Source organism: Paroedura picta, chromosome 4 (genome assembly GCF_049243985.1).
Source record: "Paroedura picta isolate Pp20150507F chromosome 4, Ppicta_v3.0, whole genome shotgun sequence".
In the NCBI taxonomy this organism is placed as follows: Eukaryota; Metazoa; Chordata; class Lepidosauria; order Squamata; family Gekkonidae; genus Paroedura; species Paroedura picta.
Window position 1 is genome coordinate 2,633,232 of NC_135372.1, and position 22,731 is coordinate 2,655,962.

General features: G+C 48.7%; 1 protein-coding gene across 1 annotated transcript; it reads left to right on the forward strand.

Annotated features, from left to right (window-relative positions):
* The first annotated feature begins 13,804 nt into the window (after positions 1-13,804).
* LOC143834772 (uncharacterized) lies at positions 13,805-17,865 on the forward strand. Its single transcript, XM_077331522.1, has 4 exons — positions 13,805-15,846; positions 16,316-16,399; positions 16,578-16,661; positions 16,941-17,865. The coding sequence occupies exons 1-4, from the start codon at positions 15,225-15,227 to the stop codon at positions 17,438-17,440; spliced, it is 1,290 nt and encodes a 429-aa protein (XP_077187637.1). The 5' UTR covers positions 13,805-15,224; the 3' UTR covers positions 17,441-17,865.
* The last annotated feature ends 4,866 nt before the right edge of the window (positions 17,866-22,731 follow it).

Consider the following 22,731-nt stretch of genomic DNA (forward strand, 5'->3'; position numbering starts at 1 on the left):
GTTTATTCCATTATCAATCCTACTGAATTCAGTTCATTTTGAACAGGGGTCTTCCTCACTGCTTTCCCCCAACTTGAAATAGAAAGTTTTCTGCACTTGATCGGGGAAGCTGAGAGGGGGGAGGGCGGAGGAAGTCCAGCTGACATATTTTATTTCTCCTATTTTGACTGCCAGTTGAGAAACCTAGTGCAGCAGCAGCCTCTCAGAGAATGAGGCAAATCTCTGCTGATTCTGGAGCACAGTCACTTTAAAACAGATTCCAGAAGGCAATGGAGAGAAAAAAAAATCTTGGGAGGAAAGTTTTGCAACCAGGATGTCTTTGAACTGACACCCAGCCAATCAGGGTCAGACTGCTTCTCTACCTCAATGGCTGAATCAATAATACTGAGTTATCTCCGCCCTTGGATATCGTGGGAGAAAGGTCGGATCACCGCAGATCAATCACACATGTTGGAGATGGAAAATTTAAAGCACCCCAAATCAAAATGGCAGTCGAATTTCAGTGTAGACGGCAGGGATTTATTTGAACTGGGAGTGGATAAAAAGTTCTGTGTAGACACCACCCTGGTTTCCCAGATTCCAGTCCGACAACATAAACATGAGATAACACTGGAGCTGCCACGCAACACTGGGAAACTGATAATCCACAGAAGGAAGCATGTTGGCACTGGAAAAGAATTGCCCACCTTCTAGGATCCAGAAAGAAGTTCAGTCTGAGACACTAACCACTATGCCACACTTCCCCTCCCACACCTGACCTTTTGTCCCAGTTTTCCCCACAAGGTTCTTCCTTTAAAGGGGTCTTTGACCCAACAGAAGACCGAATCCTCACCACAATATCAGGCAGTAAAAAAGACACAAGACCAGTGCAAAGTGATTGAATCATGAAACTTTATTAAGCTTGTGTTTAAATGGGGTGCAAGGGCCCACATTTTGACTCATTGTGCTAGCTGCTCTCCAAAACATGGCAGCTAACAAATGAAGGCCGTGCAGAGAAGGCGAAAAACCCGGGTCCAGCGGGCCCTGTAGGGCGGGCCCCGGGGAAAAATTCCTTCTCGGCTCCAACGGAGGCAACCGGCCGGAAGCAGCCTGCACGGTCTGGTTAAAATGGTGGGTGGGGGCCTGACCTTACCTCTTCTCATCTCTGGTGCCTCCCACCGCAGCCCCATCGTCTTCTGTCTTCGGCAGGTTGCCTCTCTTGGGGAGGGTTCATGCCCTCATGGCTCCCGAGAGGGAAGACGCATGAGAGACAGCAAGCGCGAAGAGGGCTGCGGGAGGATGTGGCTCTGCTGGGGAGGCCAGAAAGGGGGGCATTTTATAGGTGGGGGTCTGGTGACCAGGGGGACAGGACGCATTGTGAGGTCAGGGAGGGTGTCCTGACTTTATTGTGACTCGACAAAGAGGCTGGGCAGCCCTCTGACCTCATGTCCGGAGGCAGGCCTGAGGCCTATTGACCACATATGGGCCAAAAAGAGGGCAACCTCGGAGCTAGGAAGCAGAGCCATCAGATCTGGTTTCCCAGATACCAGTCCGATACGAGAACCACACTGCTGCTGCCACACAACAATGTTTGCCTTTTAAGCCACACACTGCTGACTCGTGCTCAGTGTCTGGTCTACTAAGACCCCCAGATCCCTTTCACGTGTACTTCTGCCAGGACAAGTCTCACCCATCCTATAGTGATGCACATAATTTCTCCTACCTGAATGAAGAACTTTACATTTCTCACTCCTGAAATTTAACTCATTTTAGCCCAGGTTTTATTAAATTGCATCTTGTTCTCATTTGCCCATTTTTCCATTGTGTTTAGATCTCGTTGAACTCTGTCTCTATCTTCCGGAGTATTTGCCAGTCCTCCCAATTTGGTGTCATCTGCAATCTTGATGAGTAGTCCCTCCACCCCCTCATCTAGATCATTAATAAATATGTTAAAAAGTACCAGGCCGAGCACCGAGCCCTGAGGTACCCCGCTACTCACCTCTCTCCAGTCTGATGAAACACCATTGACAAGAACGCTTTGAGTGCGGTTCTCTAACCAATTCCCTATCCACTTAACTATCTGAAAATCCAGATTGCAGTCCTTCAAGACGGAGCTCTTCTGCCAGGTCTATGGTTGAGGCTGGGGCTGCTGGGGTACATCGACTGCTCTCCCCCGGGCTTCTTCTTGAACACCGTTGACCTCCTTCTCCTCCACCCCCCCCTTTTTTAGGAAGGGGGGTAGGAAGGGGATCTTATTATTATGCCGCCATGCTGTGACATTTTAAAGTCTTTTAATGGGAGTTTTAATGGGGTTTTAAGACACTGTAACCCGCCACAAGAGCCTCTTGTGGCGCAGAGTGGTAAGGCATCCGTCTGAAAGCTTTGCCCATGAGGCTGGGAGTTCAATCCCAGCAGTCGGCTCAAGGTTGACTCAGCCTTCCATCCTTCCGAGGTCGGTAAAATGAGTACCCAGCTTGCTGCTGGGGGGTAAACGGTCATGACTAGGGAAGGCACTGGCAAACCACCCCATATTGAGTCTGCCATGAAAACGCTGGAGGGCGTCACCCCAAAGGTCAGACATGACTCGGTGCTTGCACAGGGGATACCTTTACCTTTACCTTTACCTAACCCGCCACAAGCCATTTGGGAGTGGCGGGAAATAAATCGAAATAATAATAATAATAATAATTCAATTTATCCATCAGAAAGCAGTTTCCAATCGCCCTCCCTTCCTCTCCCCACATCAGACCCCCTGTGAGGGAGGGGAGGCCGAGAGAGCTCTGAAAGGAGCTGTTGTTGGCCTCAGGTCACCTAGCTGGCTGCATGTGGAGGAAGAGTGGGGAATCAAACCCTGATTGTATCCTGATTCTGTTTTCGGGTGTGTTTACTATCCCCCCCCCCAGGTTAGTATCACTTGCAGATTTAATAAGCACCCCCTCTATTCCTTCATCTAAATCAGTGATGTCTATGGAGAACCACCCGGGGCCCAGGAGAGATCCCTGAGGCCTCCACTCTGGGCCCAGAAGCACCCATTGGGTGAGGTGCGTTAACCAGTTCTCGATTCACCTAAAAGTAATAGGATCCAAACCACATTTAATCAACTTGACAAAAAGAATATCATGTGGAACTGTATCAAAAGCCTTGCTGAAATCATGGTAATTTACGTTTGGGGAAAGGAGGGGCATCAGCAGTTATAACACCATAGAGATCCCCCTGCAAAGCACCCGTTCTCTCCAGGGGAACTGATCTTGGTTCCTGGGGAGAGCAATGGGGGTAACAGGAGATCCATTAGGATCTGAGGACCTACAAGTTGGCAGTCCTAGCGTGACTGGTTCCTGGCTTCCCAGCAAGCTTCTATGACACAAGTGTGAATTTGAACCCAGGTCTCCCAGAATAAGCTGCCTCTCTGTTGAGAATTTGCCCACAGTAACCATGATAAAGCCAACTGCAACTCCAGCTGGTTTGGACACTGGGATTTAATAAAGATAAGTGTAAAGTTCTGTCTCTGGGTCAGAAAAATGAAAAGCATGCCTACTGGATGGGGGATACGCTTCTAGGTAGCACTGTGTGTGAACGAGACCTTGGGGTACTTGTGGATTGTAAATTAAACATGAGCAGGCAGTGTGACGCAGCGGTAAAAAAGGCAAATGCCATTTTGGGCTGTATCAACAGAGGCATCACATCAAAATCACAAGATGTCATAGTCCCATTGTATACGGCACTGGTCAGACCACACCTGGAGTACTGTGTGCAGTTCTGGAGGCCTCACTTCAAGAAGGACGTACCGTATTTGCCGGCGTATAAGACGGCTTTTTTCCTCTGAAAAACATGCCTCCAAGTGGGGGGGCCGTCTTATACGCCGGGTGCTCTTCTGGCGAGCGGCGAGCGGCGAGCGGCGGCGAGCGGCTCCCCCCCACTGGGTGAGCTGCGCCGGCGGGCGGCGAGCGGCGAGCGGCGGCGGGTGGCGGGGAACGGCGAGCGGCAGGCGGCGAGCGGCTCCCCCCCCCCACTGGGCTCACTCAATATTTTGAGTTGAAATGTTGGGGGGTCGTCTTATACGCCCAGTCGCCTTGTACGCCGACAAATACGGTAGATAAAATTGAAAGGGTACAGAGGAGAGCGACGAAGATGATCTGGGGCCAAGGGACCAAGCCCTATGAAGATAGGTTGAGGGACTTGGGAATGTTCAGCCTGGAGAAAAGGAGGTTGAGAGGGGACATGATAGCCCTCTTTAAGTATTTGAAAGGTTGTCACTTGGAGGAGGGCAGGATGCTGTTTCTGCTGGCTGCAGAGGAGAGGACACGCAGTAATGGGTTTAAACTTCAAGTACAACGATATAGGCTAGGTATCAGGAAAAAGTTTTTCACAGTCAGAGTAGTTCAGCAGTGGGATAGGCTGCCTAAGGAGGTGGTGAGCTCCCCCTCACTGGAAGTCTTCAAGCAAAGGTTGGATACACACTTTTCTTGGATGCTTTAGGATGCTTAGGGCTAATCCTGCGTTGAGCAGGGGGTTGGACTAGATGGCCTGTATGGCCCCTTCCAACTCTGTGATTCTATGATTCTATGATTCTATGTTTGGAGACTCATGAGGCCTGCTGGGTGACCTTGGGCCAGTCTCTGTTCTCTCAGAGCTCTCAGCCTCACCAACCCCACAGGGTGTCTGTTATGGGGAGAGGAAGAGAAGGCAATTGGAAGCTGCTTGGAGACTCATGAGGCATATTGGGTGACCTTGCGCCAGTCCCAGTTCTCTCAGAGCTCTCAGCCTCACCAACTCCCCAGGGTGTCTGTTACGGGGAAAGAAAGGGAAGGCCACTTTGAGACTCCATTGGGTAGTAAAAAGCATGGTACAAGCCCCCCCCCCAACTCTTCCTCTTCTCCCTCCAGTGGACGCTGACCACACCCCTGTGCAGTAGGCCAAACTGAGGGAACGAGGGATGGGCCCAACGTCACCCAGTGAAATCCATGCCAGAGTAAGTCTTTAGCTTTCCCCCAATCTTAGTCAAATGCTGTGACCACTATGCCACAGGGTTTTTTGGTTTGATATACAACAGCTCTCACAGACTATTTAAAAGGAAGCATCAATCTTTTCATCAAGTGTGCCAGTATGGCTGCTTCCTTGCCCTCAGTTACACCAAAATCCTTTAGGCAAACAATTTAGTTCAAGGGCCCAACAGTGTTTTGAACGTCCTGAGAGGTGTGGCCCTTAATTTCAGTAAAGCCCTCAGTAAAACTGGTTCGGGGAATCCCCTCAGAACGCGTTCCAATTCTATTCCCTACTTGGCTGTGACAAGGCCAAGAAAAGGATTTCAACCTCTTATTTATTCATTGATTTGTTTATTCTTTAATTTATATACCGCTGCTCTCAAAGACTTGCAGTGGTTTACAATAAAACAATAAACACAACACAACCCTTAAAATCCCACGCTGGGACTCCACAGGGCAGCCATGGAGAAGAACTTTCCGGCTGCCACAGATGGAAAGGGGGCTTGTTCCCTTTGGCGTGTGAGGTAAAGTTCTCCTGACATAACCAAAGCACACATGAAGGAGGAGCTCAGTTCTCCCCCTCAGTTCTCCTCACTGTCTATCTGAGAAGCTTCTTCCTTGCCTCCTCCTCATTTCTCCTCCATTATTTGCTGCTCTCAGGACTGTTCCTGAACAATCACAAGGACTCAGGAATCTGATGATGGTTTAAAAGCCAATATGTGGGGCATCCTCCTTCACCTTCTTATTCATTCCCATTGGCGTGCTGTGTCCATTGGTGCTCTGACAGTCCCACAAACTGATATATTTAGTCTTAATTCTAAGTTTATGAGGTAGGGCTGAATAGTTTTGCCCCACTGGAGGGTTTTTGGCAGAGTCCTCCGACCTGCAAGAAGGAATTGGACTCCATTGCTGCCTGTCTTCTTCTTCTTCTGGGGCATTTCTGGGCACCTCTTTCCCTGCTTCTGATACGTTTGGCAAGATAATAGGAAAGTGTGAGTCCTCAAATGTGGGAGGAAAGCAGGAATAATTCTGGAGAAGGTGGTAGTTGAGGTCATTAGGGAACAAGGGGGTTATAAGATTCTTGGCTTGCTGGCAACTAAAGTTAGACTGACTGATTGAGGCAGTGTTTGCTAGGTTGGGCCTGAAACATTCTCCGGAGAGGGCAATTCCTTTGTGCATGAAATCGGGTGCCAAGGAATTAGTGCCCCTAAACCAGCTTCCATCTTGTGGTTGGAGGGGCAAATAAACTTGGACATCTGAATTCTCCTGGGGACGGGCCCGAAAGTTGATGAGGCCAAGCCGGGCCTTCAAGTCCCAGAGTTCCACCCGGAGCCGTAGATTCTCTTCCTCGAGTGCCACCACCTGACTCTCCATAGTGAGGTCATTGGAGCGCCTCTTCTCGCGGGACCGCCTGGCCGCCTCGTTGTTCTTCTGCCTCTTCTCCCAGTACAGGGAGTCCTTCTTCTCATTGGGGGTGAACTCACGTTTCCTACGTGAAACTCTGCCTGGGCCATAGGGGAGTGTGGCCATGTTGCACCAAACGTGTGCCATGATTTGGCTGCTCTCCCATTGGGGGCCTCCTGAAAAACAAGATGGCGGAAGTTGGCGCAGAATGGGTGGGTTAAAGCAACAAGCGGTTCTTTCCTTCTGCAGGTTGGGTTGAACTCCCCACACTATGTTAATTCATTCATTCACCTGTTTTTTAAATCTAATTTTACATAAGAAATGCCAAAAAGATTACAAATAGCCTGAAACTTCATTTATTCCTATAAAGACATCATTTCTGATAATGTTGTGTCTGTACACCTGCCGAGGACTGAGCCTGAGGCCCGAGGCAGAATTGCAGCTTAGAGTGTCATTGGCCAATGCATGGCTAGATCCCGTCTGCCGCAGCCAGTCAGTTTAAACCAAAACCGGCCAATAGCCTGCGTTGGCAGGACATCCATTGTTTGCTTCTGTATGTAAGTGGGGCTTTTTTCTGGGTGGTGGGGGGGTTGTTGGTGGGTGCATTTCTTCTTGTACCATGCTGGCTCCTAATTAGGAGCTCAGATCGCCCCCAGTGTCCGAGTCCATCTCTGAACAGATGAGTTTAGCAGCTACCATTCAAATCCATTACTCAATATCTCACCTCTCCCAGTACATTTTACTTATATTACATTCTGAAAAATTCCTTAAATAATTTATCAAATTGATCCAAACTTTATGGAAACCCATTCTTCCCTCCCCTTTGAAATACCTTAACATTGTTGATTAATTGTCCCTAAATCATAAATTGCCTTATTTTATTTCTCAAGTTTTTTACCATTGAGAAACCCCAGAAACATTCTTCAGTCTTCGAGACACCCCATAAGTTGTGGGATTGTGCAGAGCAGGGTTGGGAACCTGTGGACATGCCCACCCAGGCCCCTTCCCCTTCCACCCCCTCTGGGCCCATCATTGTCCATTTGGGGAGGTGGGTTGACCTGGCCATATATGGTCGTATCACCTGAATATATATTAAAAATTAGCTCCCACCCATTCGGGAAATCCTTCCGGGGCCGTCAAGGAACCCCTGGTTGAGAAAGCCTGATTGAATGAGATATTTTCTGCATTCTTTGAGTTTGTGGCAATGACCATTCTGGCTGCTCTAATTTCAGGAGGGGAAACCTCTCTGGGAGAGATTGATCTCCACATGCCCACAGGGAGAAAATGGCGTCCTTGGAGGGCAGACTCCGACATCGCCTCTCCCCTCCCCAAGCGCTGCCTCCCTCAGGCTATACCCCCTGGTATTTTCCAACCTGCGGCTGGTAACCCAGACTGAAAACCAAACTGGATTTCAGCTCCCTGACGTTATATCACAGCAAAACCCTGCTGACCACAGTCTTGTGGGCTTCAGAGATGCTATCGCTAAGCACAGGTGTGACTTTCAAGACCGTCCCTGGGCCTCTTCCCTTTCTGTCAAGACTCCTTCTCTTACCTGGAAACTTTCTGCTATTTACTCAGAGTTGGCCTTTGAGGTGGCACCACCAAGGCAGACCTTGCCTTTGAGCAGGGTGAGTCAGCTTTTCGGCTCAGGCGGGCAACGGTGGCTTCCGGGCCTCTTCCTCTCTGAAGGAGAAAAAATAGACAACGATCCCGGAAACCTTATTGCTGGTTAAACGTGCCCCCTCCCCCTGCACACGCCCCTGTGCCAGGATCTCAGGAAAAGCTCCTCTCCCTCCAGTTGGGGCTGTCTGGGTTGGGTCTGGAAAAGCTATAGAGATCAGTTCCCCCGGAGAACATGGCAGCTTTCGATAGGGGACTCTGTGGTCTTGGTACCTCCCCCCTCAAACTCCACACATCCCCACCAATCTCGCCGGATCCAGGGTTAGGGGGACCATGCTGAAATGGCTGGTCTCCTTTCTCTGGAACTGGACACAGAGGGTTACTGTGGGGGAAGAGCTGTTGAACCCCATGGTGCTCCCATGTGGGGTACCACAAGGGGCAATACTCCCCCCTACGCTATTCAACATGTACATGTGTCCCATGGCCCAGCTGGTCTGATGATTTGGGCTTTGATGTCACCAATGTGTGGATGACACCCAGCTCGACCTCCCAATGGATGGACAGCCAGACTCTCCCCTGGATACATTTGCCAGTTGTTTGGAAGCTGTGGCTGGATGGCTCAGGTAGAGTCATGAGAATCTCAACCCCTCCAAGACAGAGGCCCTATGGCTGGGTAGAAGGGGGCAAGATCATAGAATCATAGAGTCATAGAGTTGGAAGGGGCCATACAGGCCATCTAGTCCAACCCCCTGCTCAACGCAGGATCAGCCCAAAGCATCCTATAGCATCCAAGAAAAGTGTGTATCCAACCTTTGTTTGAAGACTGCCAGTGAGGGGGAGCTCACCACCTCCTTAGGCAGGCTATTCCACTGCTGAACTACTCTGACTGTGAACATTTTTTCCTGATATCTAGCCTATATCGTTGTACTTGTAGTTTAAACCCATTACTTTGTGTCCTCTCCTCTGCAGCCAACAGAAACAGCATCCTGCCCTCCTCCAAGTGACAACCTTTCAAATACTTAAAGAGGGCTATCATGTCCCCTCTCAACCTCCTTTTCTCCAGGCTGAACATTCCCAAGTCCCTCAACCTATCTTCATAGGGCTTGGTCCCTTGGCCCCAGATCATCTTCGTCACTCTCCTTTGTACCCTTTCAATTTTATCTACGTCCTTCTTGAAGTGAGGCCTCCAGAACTGCACACAGTACTCCAAGTGTGATCTGACCAGTGCCGTATACAATGGGACTATGACATCTTGTGATTTTTATGTGATGCCCCTGTTGATGCAGCCCAAAATGACATTTGCCTTTTTTACTGCTGCATCACACTGCCTGCTCATGTTTAGTTTACAATCTGGACAGGATACAATTAACACCTGAATAGGTTGCCAGAAATTTGGGCATGATATTTGATGCCTAACCTTCTATGGAGACTCAGCTCACGCAGCTATTAGCACCCTACCTGTCCCCAGAACACTTGGCCACTGTGATCAATCAATCAAACTTTATTACAGTTGTTCAGACCAAGTTATATGAAGTCAGTACATAAAAGACCAAAAGAATATGGTCATTTAACATAATACAATTTAAAACAAATCATAAATTAGAACTTAAAACTATGCCTCTGTAGCAAGGAGTTAAATTATTTTGATGGACAGCCACTTGGACGGCATGTAGTGGGAAGGGCCACGACTTTGCAGCTGTCTTAAGGAGACCTCAGGAGGGGTTTGAGGCATGAGACCTTGCCTGCCTCTGAGCCTTCGGGGAGGGCAGTATATAAATTTGAAAAATAAATAATAAGTGACATGCCTTATTTTCCAAGCATCCAGATACCCAGACAGAAAGCCCATCCGGCTTAGTGCTGCATATCTGACAAGTTGGCACGTGAATGACTAAGCTTGACATTTGACTCCTAAAAACAAAGATTGCTGGTGGGGGGAGAAATAACACAGCGGGGGCCAAGAAGAAGACAGGTAGGAGAAGGGCGATTCAGCGGATCGGTGAGCTTCTGTCGCACTTGGAAAATTAACTTGAGGCACTTGTTTACTTCAGTTTCAGTTTCAAACTTTATTATAGTCAGACCACACTTGGAGTACTGTGTGCAGTTCTGGAGGCCTCACTTCAAGAAGGAAGTAGATAAAATTGAAAGGGTACAGAGGAGAGCGACGAGGATGATCTGGGGCCAAGGGACCAAGCCCTATGAAGATAGGTTGAGGGACTTGGGGATGTTCAGCCTGGAGAAAAGGAGGTTGAGAGGGGACATGATAGCCCTCTTTAAGTGTTTGAAAGGTTGTCACTTGGAGGAGGGCAGGATGCTGTTTCTCCTGGCTGCAGAGAAAAGGACATGCAGTAATGGGTTTAAACTACAAGTACAACGATATAGGCTAGATATCAGGAAAAAAATGTTCACAGTCAGAGTAGTTCAGCAGTGGAATAGGCTGCCTAAGGAGGTGGTGAGCTCCCCCTCACTGGCCGTCTTCAAGCAAAGGCTGGATACACACTTTTCTTGGATGCTTTAGGATGCTTAGGGCTGATCCTGCGTTGAGCTGGGGTTGGACTAGATGGCCTGTATGGCCCCTTCCAACTCTGTAATTCTATGATTCTATGATTCTATAGTTGTTTAGACCAAGTTGTATGGAGTTAATACATAAAAGTCCAAAAGAATATGCTCATTTAATATAATACAATTTAAAACAGATCATAAAATAGAACTTAAAATTATGCCACTTTAGAGCATCGGATTTTTATAGCGGTAGCACAAAACTTAGCCAGCTGAGTTGTCTCCTGGGGGGACTCAACACTTAGCAGCCTCTTTGCTCAGTCTACATCATGATGTTCTGGCAACCTTTTAAGGAGTGGTTCAATCAAGTTGCTACGAATGTCTACAAAAGCAGGGCAGTGGAACAATATATGCTCTCTTGTATCAATTTCGCCATTCCCACAAAAACATTGTCTCAGAGTAAGGGGAATGTTCTTATACCGACCCTCTAGAAGAGCTGAAGGCAAGACAGAGCATCTTGCAAGTGTAAATGCCCTTCTTTGTTTACTTATTACCAGCTGAGACAGACAAGTGGCAGGGGGCAGAACATATCTTGTTTTAACTGGGACCAAAAAAGTTGGAGCTTTACTCAGGTCCAGTTGATGTCGATTGTTTTGTATCCGCTGCTTAACTAATGATGCAGCTTGATCATGAGCTAGTTTGGATAATAAGTGTATGGAGAAGTCCAGACTTTGGATTCTTCTGTGAACAGCCTTAGTCCAAGATGATTGGAAGTTGTCATTCAGGGTTAAAGAAACTATACCCTGTGGGCTATGTATTAATTTTAGCCATATTCCTATTGTTGATGCAGATTTTGTCTTGGACTATTAACATTCCTGTTTCCAGACGCACCATGGAGTTGGTTACACAGCATGGAAGTTGGAAGAGTGCCCGAAGGAATTTAGACTGAACCCTTTCAAGCTTGATAGTATCTGATATCAGAGCACCCAAAAATGCACCATGAGTTGGGCTAGAGATTTAGCAGAGTATAGTTTCAGGGCTGATCTTTGCTCTATTTCTGATGTATATGAATAATGGATGCTCTTTGCTCCAGAGGCTTGAATATATACATTTAAATATTTAAATTTGGTTGCTTGTTCAATTTTGTGCCCATTTAGCATCCATGTTCTAGATTTTGGACGTTTGCCAAATGCCATGGTCTTGATCTTCTGGTAGTTAATTCCAAGGTGTTCTTTTTTGCAGTGTAGGGCAAGTTTTTTAAACATTCGCCTAATTCCTATGGGGGTTTTTGAAAGAAGAACTACATTATCAGCATAAAGCAGTATAGGGATTGGGGGATGCAAGTCTGAATCTTGAAACACTTGGATCAAATCATTTATATAGAAGTTAAACAGTGCAGGGGCTAAGACACAGCCTTGCTTGACCCCTTTGAAGGTATTCATTGGGTCAGTTAAATGCACTTGTTTGCCAGATCTTACTCTAAGAGCCGTGTTCTGGTATAAAGATCTAATAAGAATCAGAAACCTTCGATCAATTGAAGTGGACTCTAGCTTTTCCCAGAGACAAGCTCTGGAAACAGAGTCAAATGCTGCTTTGAAGTCTACAAAAACAGCATATAGGACTAGAAGATGTATATTTCTGTTAGATGCTGGATAGTTAAACAATGATCCAAGGTGGATGCCCCTTCCCTAAATCCAGCTTGTTCCCTCCCAATCAGCCTTTCCTGATCTAGCCAGATGGATAGTTTGTCTAAAAGGTGTTTAGCATAGATTTTACTAGGAACACTAAGTAGACTAATTGGTCGATAATTTGTTGGGTCCTTCCGATTTCCTTTTTTATAGAAGGGTACTATAATTGCTGTTTCCCAACTCTTGGGGATCCATCCTGTTGTGTCGATATAGGAAAACAAGGCTGCCAAAAGTGGAGCCCACCCATCTTCATTGTTTTTAATTAGTTCAGGGGGAATACCATCTAGTCCTGGGGCCTTTCTGCACTTCAGCTGCTGGATGAGTGACTTTAGTTCTCTGCAAGAGACTGGAGGCCACTCTGCTATACCCATTAATAAACATGAACTATAATGGCAATTTGGATCTTTAAAGAGATTTTGAAAATATGCTACCCATGTTTGTGGAGAAATATGGATGTCAATCGGAGATCTCTTTCTGAAATAAATGCCAGAGGTCAGTTTCCAGAAGAGAGAGTTATTTTTATCTTTTACAGATTGTATGAGATTTCCCACAATTCTTTACTGTATTGGATCTTTTTTCGATATAGAAGTTTTTTGCACTTTTTCTTAAATTCTAGAACTGTGTCAAATGTTTCCCTCCTACAATCTAATCCTGCCTTAGAATACAGACTAAAGGCTCTAGACAAATCCCCTTTTGCTTTGACACATTCTTTGTCAAACCATGGCTTTCTTGCTTTGTTCATTTTCTTGCCATCTGTGCAAAAATCTTTAAATAGGACAGGTTTTAGCCTGTCCACAAATAAATCATGAGATTGAATTCTGTGAGACATCCACATTTGAAAGGGCCTTACAGATGCTGGACAGATCTTCTGCGGCTATGACTTCCTTCAGTTTTAGATTAAGTTGGTCTGACCACTTAGTCTGACACCTGATATGATTTGTTAGAAGAATCTGAATGGGGAGCTCTACTTCAAGGAAACAATGATCACTGGGGGGACATAGTTGCAAAACAGGTGGGAAATGGTCACCCTCCAGGAAAGGCAGGACCTGAAACCCCCTAACTTGATTAAGAGAGGCTCCCTCGAGCAACATGTAGTCAATTGTGCTAGCTCTAGTACCGGCCATAAATGTAAATTCACCCGGATAATCATTATTTAGTGATCCATTTAGTATAGATAAACTTAATTTATAGGCCATGGATGCCAAGCAAGTGCCTGCAAAGTTAGAGCATGGATCTTTGGATAGGTGGGGAAGTAGACTATAAGCATCCACCTCAGCATGCTTGTAGGCTGCTAAATTATACTTAGTGCAGAACACATCATTATCTGGCCCTACCCGGGAATTGAAGTCCCCCACGACTATACCTTTGGCATCAGGATGTTCCTGACTATTCATCTGGATATACTGCTACAGTGCCTGGCAGTGGAAGGTAGACAGTGAAAAACAGAATTTCCGCTGAATCCCAACAAATCAGAATAGCCATAGCCAAACGTAAAAGAGGATCCAGTGCAATTCATACAGCTCTCAATTGGGTGGAAACCAGAATGCCCAGACCTCCTTTTAGCCTCCCAGAACCAAGACCTGGGGCTGCCTCTAGTTTAAAAGAATTATAACCATCGAGTTCTAGATCAGCCCCAGTCCAAGTCTCTTGCAGAGCTATGATGTCATAAGATGAGTGAATAAAGTCAATCTCAGGGGCATTTCCCACGGCTTAAAAATAGCACAATGGTAGCTGATTGAAAACGCTACTAAATTGCCATAACGCACGACGTCGTAAACAATCTGCAACAATCCTGAAACCGAACCGCCAAAAGCGCTTCGTTGTAGCGCTTCTAGGGGAATCCAGAAAACTGGATTCACCCTCCGGATAGCGATACACTCCTGCAACCAATCTGCAACACTAGCGCTAAAGACCTGTGCGTTACCATTGTTGCGGGTTCTTCAAAGTCCCTCCTCCCGAGCCTGTCCTCCAAACTTCCGGCGAACTGTTCGCCATTTTTTTTTTCTCCGAGCGAGCGGGGATCTACGAGGCAACGGGACAGCGACTGGCTTTCAAGCACGATCACTTTCGGAAATTCTGCCCGGACACCACAAGAGTTTTTCACAAGCACAGTGGCACACACCGTCACGTTCCCAAAATTTGCCCAAAGCTTAAAACCCCGTCTACCATCGGCCAGTCCTAGCGGAGTCAACGTACAGGGAGCATTTTAAAAAATTTTCCTCTGAGCGTGCCAACGAACGTTCGCCGCTCGCAGTCTCCTGCTTAGCTTAGAGGGGTTCAATAGACATGATTCGTGGTGATATCATGAGGGGCGGCTTATGTGTAGTGGGTCTTTGTGTGGTTCCCGGTGCGTGCTTGTGCTTGGGTGCGGACAACCCCTTCCATTGGCGGCTAGACCTCCGGCAAGCGGAGTTGCCGTCCCCCGTTCATTTTAAAAAATTTTCCTCTGAGCGTGCCAACGAACGGTCGCCGCTCGCAGTCTCCTGCTTAGCTTACAGGGGTTCAATAGACATGATTCGAGGTGATATCATGAGGGGCGGCTTATGTGTAGTGGGTCTTTGTGTGGTTCCCGGTGCGTGCTTGTGCTTGGGTGCGGACAACCCCTTCCATTGGCGGCTAGACCTCCGGCAAGCGGAGTCGCCGTCCCCCGTTCATTTTAAAAAACATTCCTCTGAGCGTGCCAACGAACGTACGCCAGTAACATGTCATGTTTGGTTGATTTATGCTGTGGCTGGTGAATATTATTGGGGAACTGCCGAGTACTGCCGCACTTGCTCTCGGTTGAACACCGGCATGCGTTTGTGTAATGGCGGACATTTTCCTAAAATGGCTCCCGCTGCATGTTCAAACTGCTCTTCTCGCGTGTAAACGAATACGCGCATGCGTTAAGTCAAACAACAAGGGCGCCAATCTGGCCATTAGGAGCAGATCCTGTTCCCGCGCGAGGAGTTTTGAACGTGACATGTGACCTGATGTGGCCAATGTGCGTGTCCCCTGCTGCCCTCCACCAATCAGGAGCCGGCTAGTCCCTTTGTCTTTGTGTGCGGGAAGGTATATGATCCGTTGCACCCTGCACCTCCCACCACCATTTTGCTCAGCTACTAGCGAAAGCAACATGGAATCGTCTTCTCAAGCCTCGTCCGTCCCTGCAACCGGCCGTGGCCCAACTTGGAGGGACGCGGAGATCAGGGACCTGATCGGGATTTTCTCGGAGGAGAAAATCCAGGACGCGTTCCAGTCCTCCCACAGGAATAGGGAGGTTTTTGAACAAGTGGCTATTAAGATGCGCGCCCTGGGCCACAACAGGACCGGCCTTGAATGCCGGTCGAAGACCAAGACAATGAGGGCAGAGTACATGCGTGCCGTGAACCATAATAAGGGTTCCGGCAACGAAAAGGTTACCTGCCCCTACTTCGAGGAGCAGCGCCAGCTGTACGGGGACGGGGAAGGATCCGGCAGGCCGAAGCGCGTCGGCCGGAGCCTTAAGGTGGTTCGGAAGCCGGCTGCCCCGGTCGAGGAACCACCCGCTGAGGAGGATCCCGGCGAGGGAACCTCGTCCAGCTTTCGCCCTCCACCCCCCGTCCAGCAACGAGCCGCGGAATCGGTAACGCTGGACCTGATCGCCATCGCTCCTGGGGAGCCAGAGGAGGCTCCTGAGCAAACGCCCCTTGCCTCCGGTAAGTGATTTTCTTTTTATTTTATATTTCCTTTTGAGCAAATGTGTGTTCTGACGTTTGGGCATCGTTTTCTCGTGTGTTCGTTGCAACGCATAAGATGGTAGGCTGTGGAGTGCTTGCTGTGGTTACTATTTGAAACGGTTTTAATTTTATAATTTTATAATTTAATTTTTAAAAGATTTTAAAAGAAGGTAGGCTGTGGAGTGCTTGCTGTGGTTACTATTTGAAACGGTTTTAATGTTATAATTTAATTTTAATTTTTAAAAGATTTAATAAGATGGTTGGCTGTGGAGTGCTTGATGTGGTTAGTATTTTAAACGGTCATGTTTAACCCACAGCCCCAAAATATTTGCTGCATGCCTCGCCCATAGGCCTTCTGCAGTACTTTGGCTCACTACTTTGGGAGCTTGCTTTGTGGTTCATGGTGTATGCTTGCTCATTTTTCACTATTTTCTGCTCTTGTCCACAGAGACACAGTTGCCAGGGACGGGGCCCCTAGAGTCTCCAGCAGCACCTGACGTGGATAGTGATTCGGGGGCATCAACTAACATTGGTAAGTATTAGTAAAAATAGGGGGGGGGCTGTTTTAACTGCTTTGTGCTTTTCTGTTTGTGCAGGGCAGCAGCACTGCTAAGAGAAAGAAGAGAGTCCCTCTGCGTTGCTGGTGTAGGCTTTGAAGCTGGCTTTGCCACCCTTTGGTCCTAGATCTGTTTTTTTTCCTTTTTTTGCAGATTTCATACCCGGAACACAGGAGGAGGAACAGCCTGGGGTGCTTGGACCTCCTGCCCGGCGCAGGCGGATACAGATTCAAGATGGTGAGCGTGCATGACCTGTTCCTTTCGAGCCATAGCTGCAGGACAATGTCGCTAGGCACTAACCATGTGCTCCCTTTTAATTGTTGAGAGTCCTGCTGTGAAAGTAGGCAAAAGTAAAAGCACAACATGGGCAAACAAACAATAGCCATGTGCTCGCCGGGGATTGTTTAAATTCTTGGCAGGAAAACACGGGGACAAAAAAGAACACCATGTCCACCATGGTGTGTTTTGACTTTTTTGATGTTACTAACAGTTTTGTTTCTCATTTTTTGCCAACAGAGGTTCTTTCAGATGAGGAGGAGGAACCACCCCTGCCTCCAGGCAGCCCACCACCTAGAGGTGCGCTCCCAGCAGAGGAGAGGCTTACGAGGGAACGCGGCAGGCTGAGGCGCGTCTCCGTCTTGACAAGCGTGGGAGAGAGGCTCCTTGAGCACTGCTATGAGGAGTCACGGCGTGCCGCGGCCGCTGACCAAGCCATGCTCACACTCATTGCCCAGGAGGGGAGAAAATTGAGGGCAGTCCTTAGAGAGACAAACCAAATCCTACGCGAAGGCGTGGAGGAGGTGCGACTGATAAGGAGACTCATGGAGAGGGCTGTAGCGGTCATGGAAAGGGCCTACCCTCCACAAATCGCCCCCCCACCACCACCCACACCAACACCACCACTTCCAGCACCCACCCCACCAACTCCCTCTCAGAATGCCTCCACCCAAACAAGAAGGAGGACTATTCTCGGAAAGAGAAAAATTAAACCAGCAGACAAGTACTCCCCCTCCTAGTTTTGCCCACTTTTTCTATTTCATGTTATCTGTGTTTTGTTGTTTGTTGAATAAAGTTTATATTTTTGACTCTGTCTCTGTGTACCCTACTGTAGAATCTGCAAGGCTGAAAGCGGCCTCTCTAGTGATTGTGTATATTGTGGTACTGCTGTGTGGGTTGGAGGTTGGAGGGGTGTTAGTTCAAGGAGTTTTAGGAGTGTGGTGTGGGGTTAAATATGTGCGAGTTTAAGAAGTCACACTGGAGTCTTGTTATAAAATTTGCAATAACATTTTATTTTAAACAACATTTTAACAGGGGAAAAACATTAGGGAATGAAACTTGGAGCCCCACCAGCACCACCACCCCCCACCCCCCTGGAAAACCTATTTTTTTTAACAAAGGTATACATTTAACAGGGGAAAAACATTAGGGAATGAAACTTGGAGCCCCCCCCCCAACCCCTACCCCAAAACACAAACAGGAAACAAAACTCAGGTCCCACCGCTCCCCTCCCCAGCCCCTTCCATCGCCCTCACTCTCCTGCACAGCCGTCCCACGGTCCCCCTAACTTTGCGCCGGAAGAGCTCTTCGTCCTCCTTCTTCTTAACTGTGGGGAGGGAGAAAAAGTACACATTAGTACCACACATATTTTCAAATTTCTTTAGTTTACATGCATACACTTTTAAGTGGCCTTAGCCACAGTGTGAGATGAGTTGGGCAGTGGGGAACATAACCTACGTTCTTCCGCCTCCCTCTGTTGCCTGTGCTGCTCAATCTCCCCTTTCAGCTCTGCCACTTGAGCCTCCAGGGAAGTAACTCTGGCCTCCATGGCACGCAGCCTTGCCTCCACAGTTTCAGCTATAGAAATCAAACAAAGAATTTGATCACAGTCCAAAAGGAAGCATCACATCAGGCTCCCATATGGCTCCGTGTGGGTACACACACATGGGTCTCCCTCACAGACATAAAACTCTCACCTGCAGCCTGTCCCGAGGTGGAAGGTCCCTCTTCCTCCCCCTCCTCACGCTCAGGTGCTGTTGCCAGCTTGGATGGTGATTGTGTGGCTGGGCAAAGAAAAAGACAAATCATAATTAAAAGCACACAAAACAGAGATGAAACACAGCTGGTGGACACACCACAGTTAGAGTCTAAGCGCATAACCAAAGTGGTTCTACAGTACTGGCTGGCTAAGTCTGAGGGGGTTGACAGCATCTAAATACTTTCTCGAATTTCATTGGGGACAGTAGGGGAAAGAGGCAGCTAGTCATTCCATGCATGTTTAAGGGCAAAACACAACGAGGGCAGCACTCACCCATATGCCTCCTCATGTCCAGGGGGGGCTTCCCAGCCTTCTCCCATATTTTAACCATCTGGTCGTGGAAGACCGTCCTCCCACTTGGCTGCGGGATCCCCCCCCACTGTTCCAGACTGTTTAGGAAGTCCAGCTTAAGGCGCTTGAATTTTGTCCGGACCTGCTCCCAGGTCCGGACGTAGCCCCTCTCCCTCAGCTTTGAAGCCAACACCAGGTAGGCACCCTTGGTGTGGCAATGGGTGCTGGCCATTAGGCGGCCAACACTTTTTGATTGTAGCACAAGCTCCAGAAGTGCCTCAGCCTCGGCGCGCTGCCAGAAGGAGCCCTTCCGTGGCTTCGGCATCTTCGGAATGACGGTTAGGGAACGAACGTGCGTTGCTCCGATCGACCACCCCGTTTTTTAAATGTATCAAAGCTGCCCACCAATAAAATTATTCCTTGGAACATGAGTGGATTGATCCTCCGGTTTGACAGGGGTCGCCAATACTTCCTGGCTACCCGCCTCCCCGAACTTTCCCCATTCAGCGCTTCCGTATTGTGTTTGTCAATTTCAGTGGGGAGTTAGCATTTAGGGCTGTCAAAGTGCTTTTGGACCAGAGAATCCCCGTTTTTTTGCTGGCAAAGTACACAAACCGCACAAGACAAGGTTAAACAAAGAACACAAAACTTTATTCAACAACAGAGTAGGAAAAACAATTAAACACGCCTCCTGTTTCTGTAGATGTGGGTGGCTATGGCGTCCCGAACCTTGCACCCCTCAGCATATATCCTTTTTCTCCTTGCTTCAGGGATGTCCTGTGTATCCTGAAGGACTACAGGTTCAGGTTCGTCCTCAGGGAAGGGGATGTTATGTCCCTTGTCCTCGCATATGTTGTGCAAAATCACACATGCGATTATCAGCGGAGTCACATTGTCAATATGTACATGGAGTCGTGACATTAAACAACGGAACCGTGACTTCAAACGTCCAAAGGCACGCTCCACTACATTCCTTGCCCGGGAGTGACTGAGGTTGTAGTGGCTCTGCACGTCCGTCCTTGGCCGCTTGTAGGGAGTCATGAGCCAGCGTCGTAATGGGTAGGCTCCGTCCCCGAGGACCAACGCCGGCACACGCACGCCCTCAATGGTGGCGGTGGGGTTTCCTGGAACAAAGACCCCTTCGTCCATGGCTTTCCTGAGGTTGGATTCCCTGAAAACAAGGGCATCATGCCTCCTGCCACTCCACCCCACCTCGGCATCGATAAACCGGCCGGAGAAGTCCACTGTTCCTTGCAGGAGAACAGAGCAAAAGTCCTTCCTGTTCCCGTACTCTTTTATGCTTCCCCCGGGGGCACGGATAGGGATGTGGCTTCCATCGACGGCCGCAAAACAATGCGGGAATCCAAGCCTGGCAAACCCGTCCATACTCTGGAATAAGGGAAAGAAAAGAATATAAGCCATGGCATGTCAGCGTGGGGTGTATCGCGTCTTCGTTGCTGACCTGTCAAACAAGAAAAAAAATTTAAAGGGCAAAGGGGATAGAATGACACTCACCGCTCCAAGCCGGTCTCCGAGGCACACGACTTTGCTGAACAATTCCGCCTCCATGGCGAGGCAGAACTCCTTAAGGATATCGCCAACCGTAGTGACTCCGAGTCCGAATTGCTGGGCTACTGTCCGGAAGTACTGAGGGGTGGCCAAGTACCACAATGCGGCAGCCACCCTTTTTTCAACTGGAACGGGGCGCCGCATGCCAGTGACTTGCCTCTCCATGCGTCCACGTAGAGCCTCCACGAGTTCAAAAAATGTCCCCCTCGACATCCTGAAGTTGGCAATCCAGTGGTCATCATCCCAGCGAGTCCACACAAAATTCTCCCACCAGTCAGAGGATCGTTCGTCCACCCAGAACTGTCTGGGGAACCGGACCTCTGCCAGAGCTTGCCAGCGTTTCTTGGCCGCCATGGTTACCCTTACAGAACGTCTTCTGCTGCTGGTCAGCGTTCCGGCCACCCGTTCTCGGTACTCCGCGATAGCAGACGTCCGACGCGACAAGGCGATATTCATGCGCTGGACCACCGCGAGCATGTAAGCCAGCAATTGAAAAATAAGCCTCTCCATTGCAACGTTGACCTGTGCTGCGGGCAGTAGGCTACGCAAACAAAAGAGTGAGGCCGACCGCGTGTCTGCCCAGGTGCATATAAGCAGGTAACCTGTGGGCGTGTACTGTGGGCGGGGATTAACCAATCAAACATGTCAATGCATCTGGTTCCTAGAAAACAATAGAAAACACGTTCCAAGGGCGCCAATGATTGGACGATAACGCGTTGCTACGGGGTTTCCTGGGTTTTTTAAAAAAAAAGGGAACCCCGACAAGTTCGGCTTCAGGGTCGAGGTCAAAGGTGTGCCTGCAGTTTGATTGACGGGCACGGGAGGCCAGAAGCGCTAAAAAGGGACCTCCTTTGTAGCGATAAGACGGAGAACCGGAAGCCTGTGGGTTACGAAAGTGGCGAGAAGTGAAAGTGCCAAATTCCGCAAAAACCGCAGCTGTGCGTTACGGGCACGGCTAGTTACATTTCGCTACTTGAAGTAGCGCTTTCACAAACGGCAACCAAATAGCAACTTTGAGCTCTGTGCGAAATGGCCCTCAGAGTTGCCTGATTGGATCCGCATCCAACCCGCCACATTTTGTACCAGTTGCAATTTCTGGGTCAATTTCTAGCCTGTACTGCAGCAGCTACATTGCTAACTGGTTTGCTTTCAGATCAAGTTCAAGGTCTTGGTTTTGACCTTTAAGGCTATACACGGCCTGGATCCTACCTATCTGAGGGACCGCTTATCTACCTATGCTCCCGCAGGGCTCTTCGCTCTGTGGGTATGAATCTGCTGCCTGTCCTGTGCCCTCAGGACATCCGCCTGGCCTCAACCAGGGCCAGGGCCAGGGCCAGGGCCAGGGCCAGGGCCAGGGCCAGGGCCAGGGCCAGGGCCAGGGCCAGGGCCAGGGCCAGGGCCAGGGTCTTTTCGGCTTTGGTCCCTACCTAGTTGAATAAGCTCCCAGAAGAACTGAGGGCCCTGCTGGAACTCTCTGGGTTCTGCAGGGCCTGCAAGACAGAGCTCTTCTGCCAGGCATTTGGTTGATGACGGGGGGGGGGGGGATGAATGGAGTTATGATCTGACAGTCCCACCCTACATTGAAGCTGCTGGTTAGTACTGAGGTTTAGAACCATCGTGTTACATCTTTTTGGAGCCATGTCATCGGCTTGGCTGGAACATCAGCGTTGGGTCTCTGGGCTGTTAGTTATACCGCCATCTTGAGATTATTGATATTTGGTATTTTACTGTATTGGTTTTAATGTTTTAAGGGGAGTTTTATGGTATTCTGTTTTTATATGGTAAGCAGCCACGAGATGGCAGGGGCCTTCTGTGCCTGCACTTTGGTTAGGAGGATCCTTGGGGTGAGTGGTATCTGGGATGGCCAACCATCAGACGACCCTGGAAATCTCCTGGGGTGACAGGTCATCTCCACACTACATAGTTTCCTCTGGAGGAAGGGCTGATTCCCCACATGGCTGGAAACTCTAGAGTGGTGATTTGGGAGATACACCTTGTGAGGAGGAGGAGGAGAAGAAGAGTTGGTTCTTAGATGCCGCTTTTCTCTGCCCAAGGGAGTCTCAAAGCAGCTTACATTCACCTTCCCTTTCCTCTCCCCACAACAGACACCCTGTGAGGGAGGGGAGGCTGAGAGAGCCCTGAGATTACTGAAGAAGAAGAAGAGTTGGTTCTTAGATGCCGCTTTTATCTCCCCAAGGTAGTCTCAAAGCGGCTTACAATCTCCTTCTTTTTTCTCTCCCCACAACACACAGCCTGTGAGGGAGAGGAGGCTGAGAGAGCCCTGAGATTACTGAAGAAGAAGAGTTGGTTCTTATATGCCACTTTTCTCTACCCGAAGGAGGCTCAAAGCGGCTTCCAATCTCCTTCCCTCTGCTGTCCCCACAACAGACACCCGGTGAGGGAGGGAGGCTG

Coding starts and splice junctions, on each gene's coding strand:
- LOC143834772 (XM_077331522.1), top strand. CDS start 15,225: ATGATCCGTTGCACCCTGCACCTCCCACCACCATTTTGCTCAGCTACT. Junction 16,400..16,577: donor GGGGGCATCAACTAACATTG/GTAAGTATTAGT, acceptor CTTTTTTTGCAG/ATTTCATACCCGGAACACAG. Junction 16,662..16,940: donor GCGGATACAGATTCAAGATG/GTGAGCGTGCAT, acceptor TTTTGCCAACAG/AGGTTCTTTCAGATGAGGAG.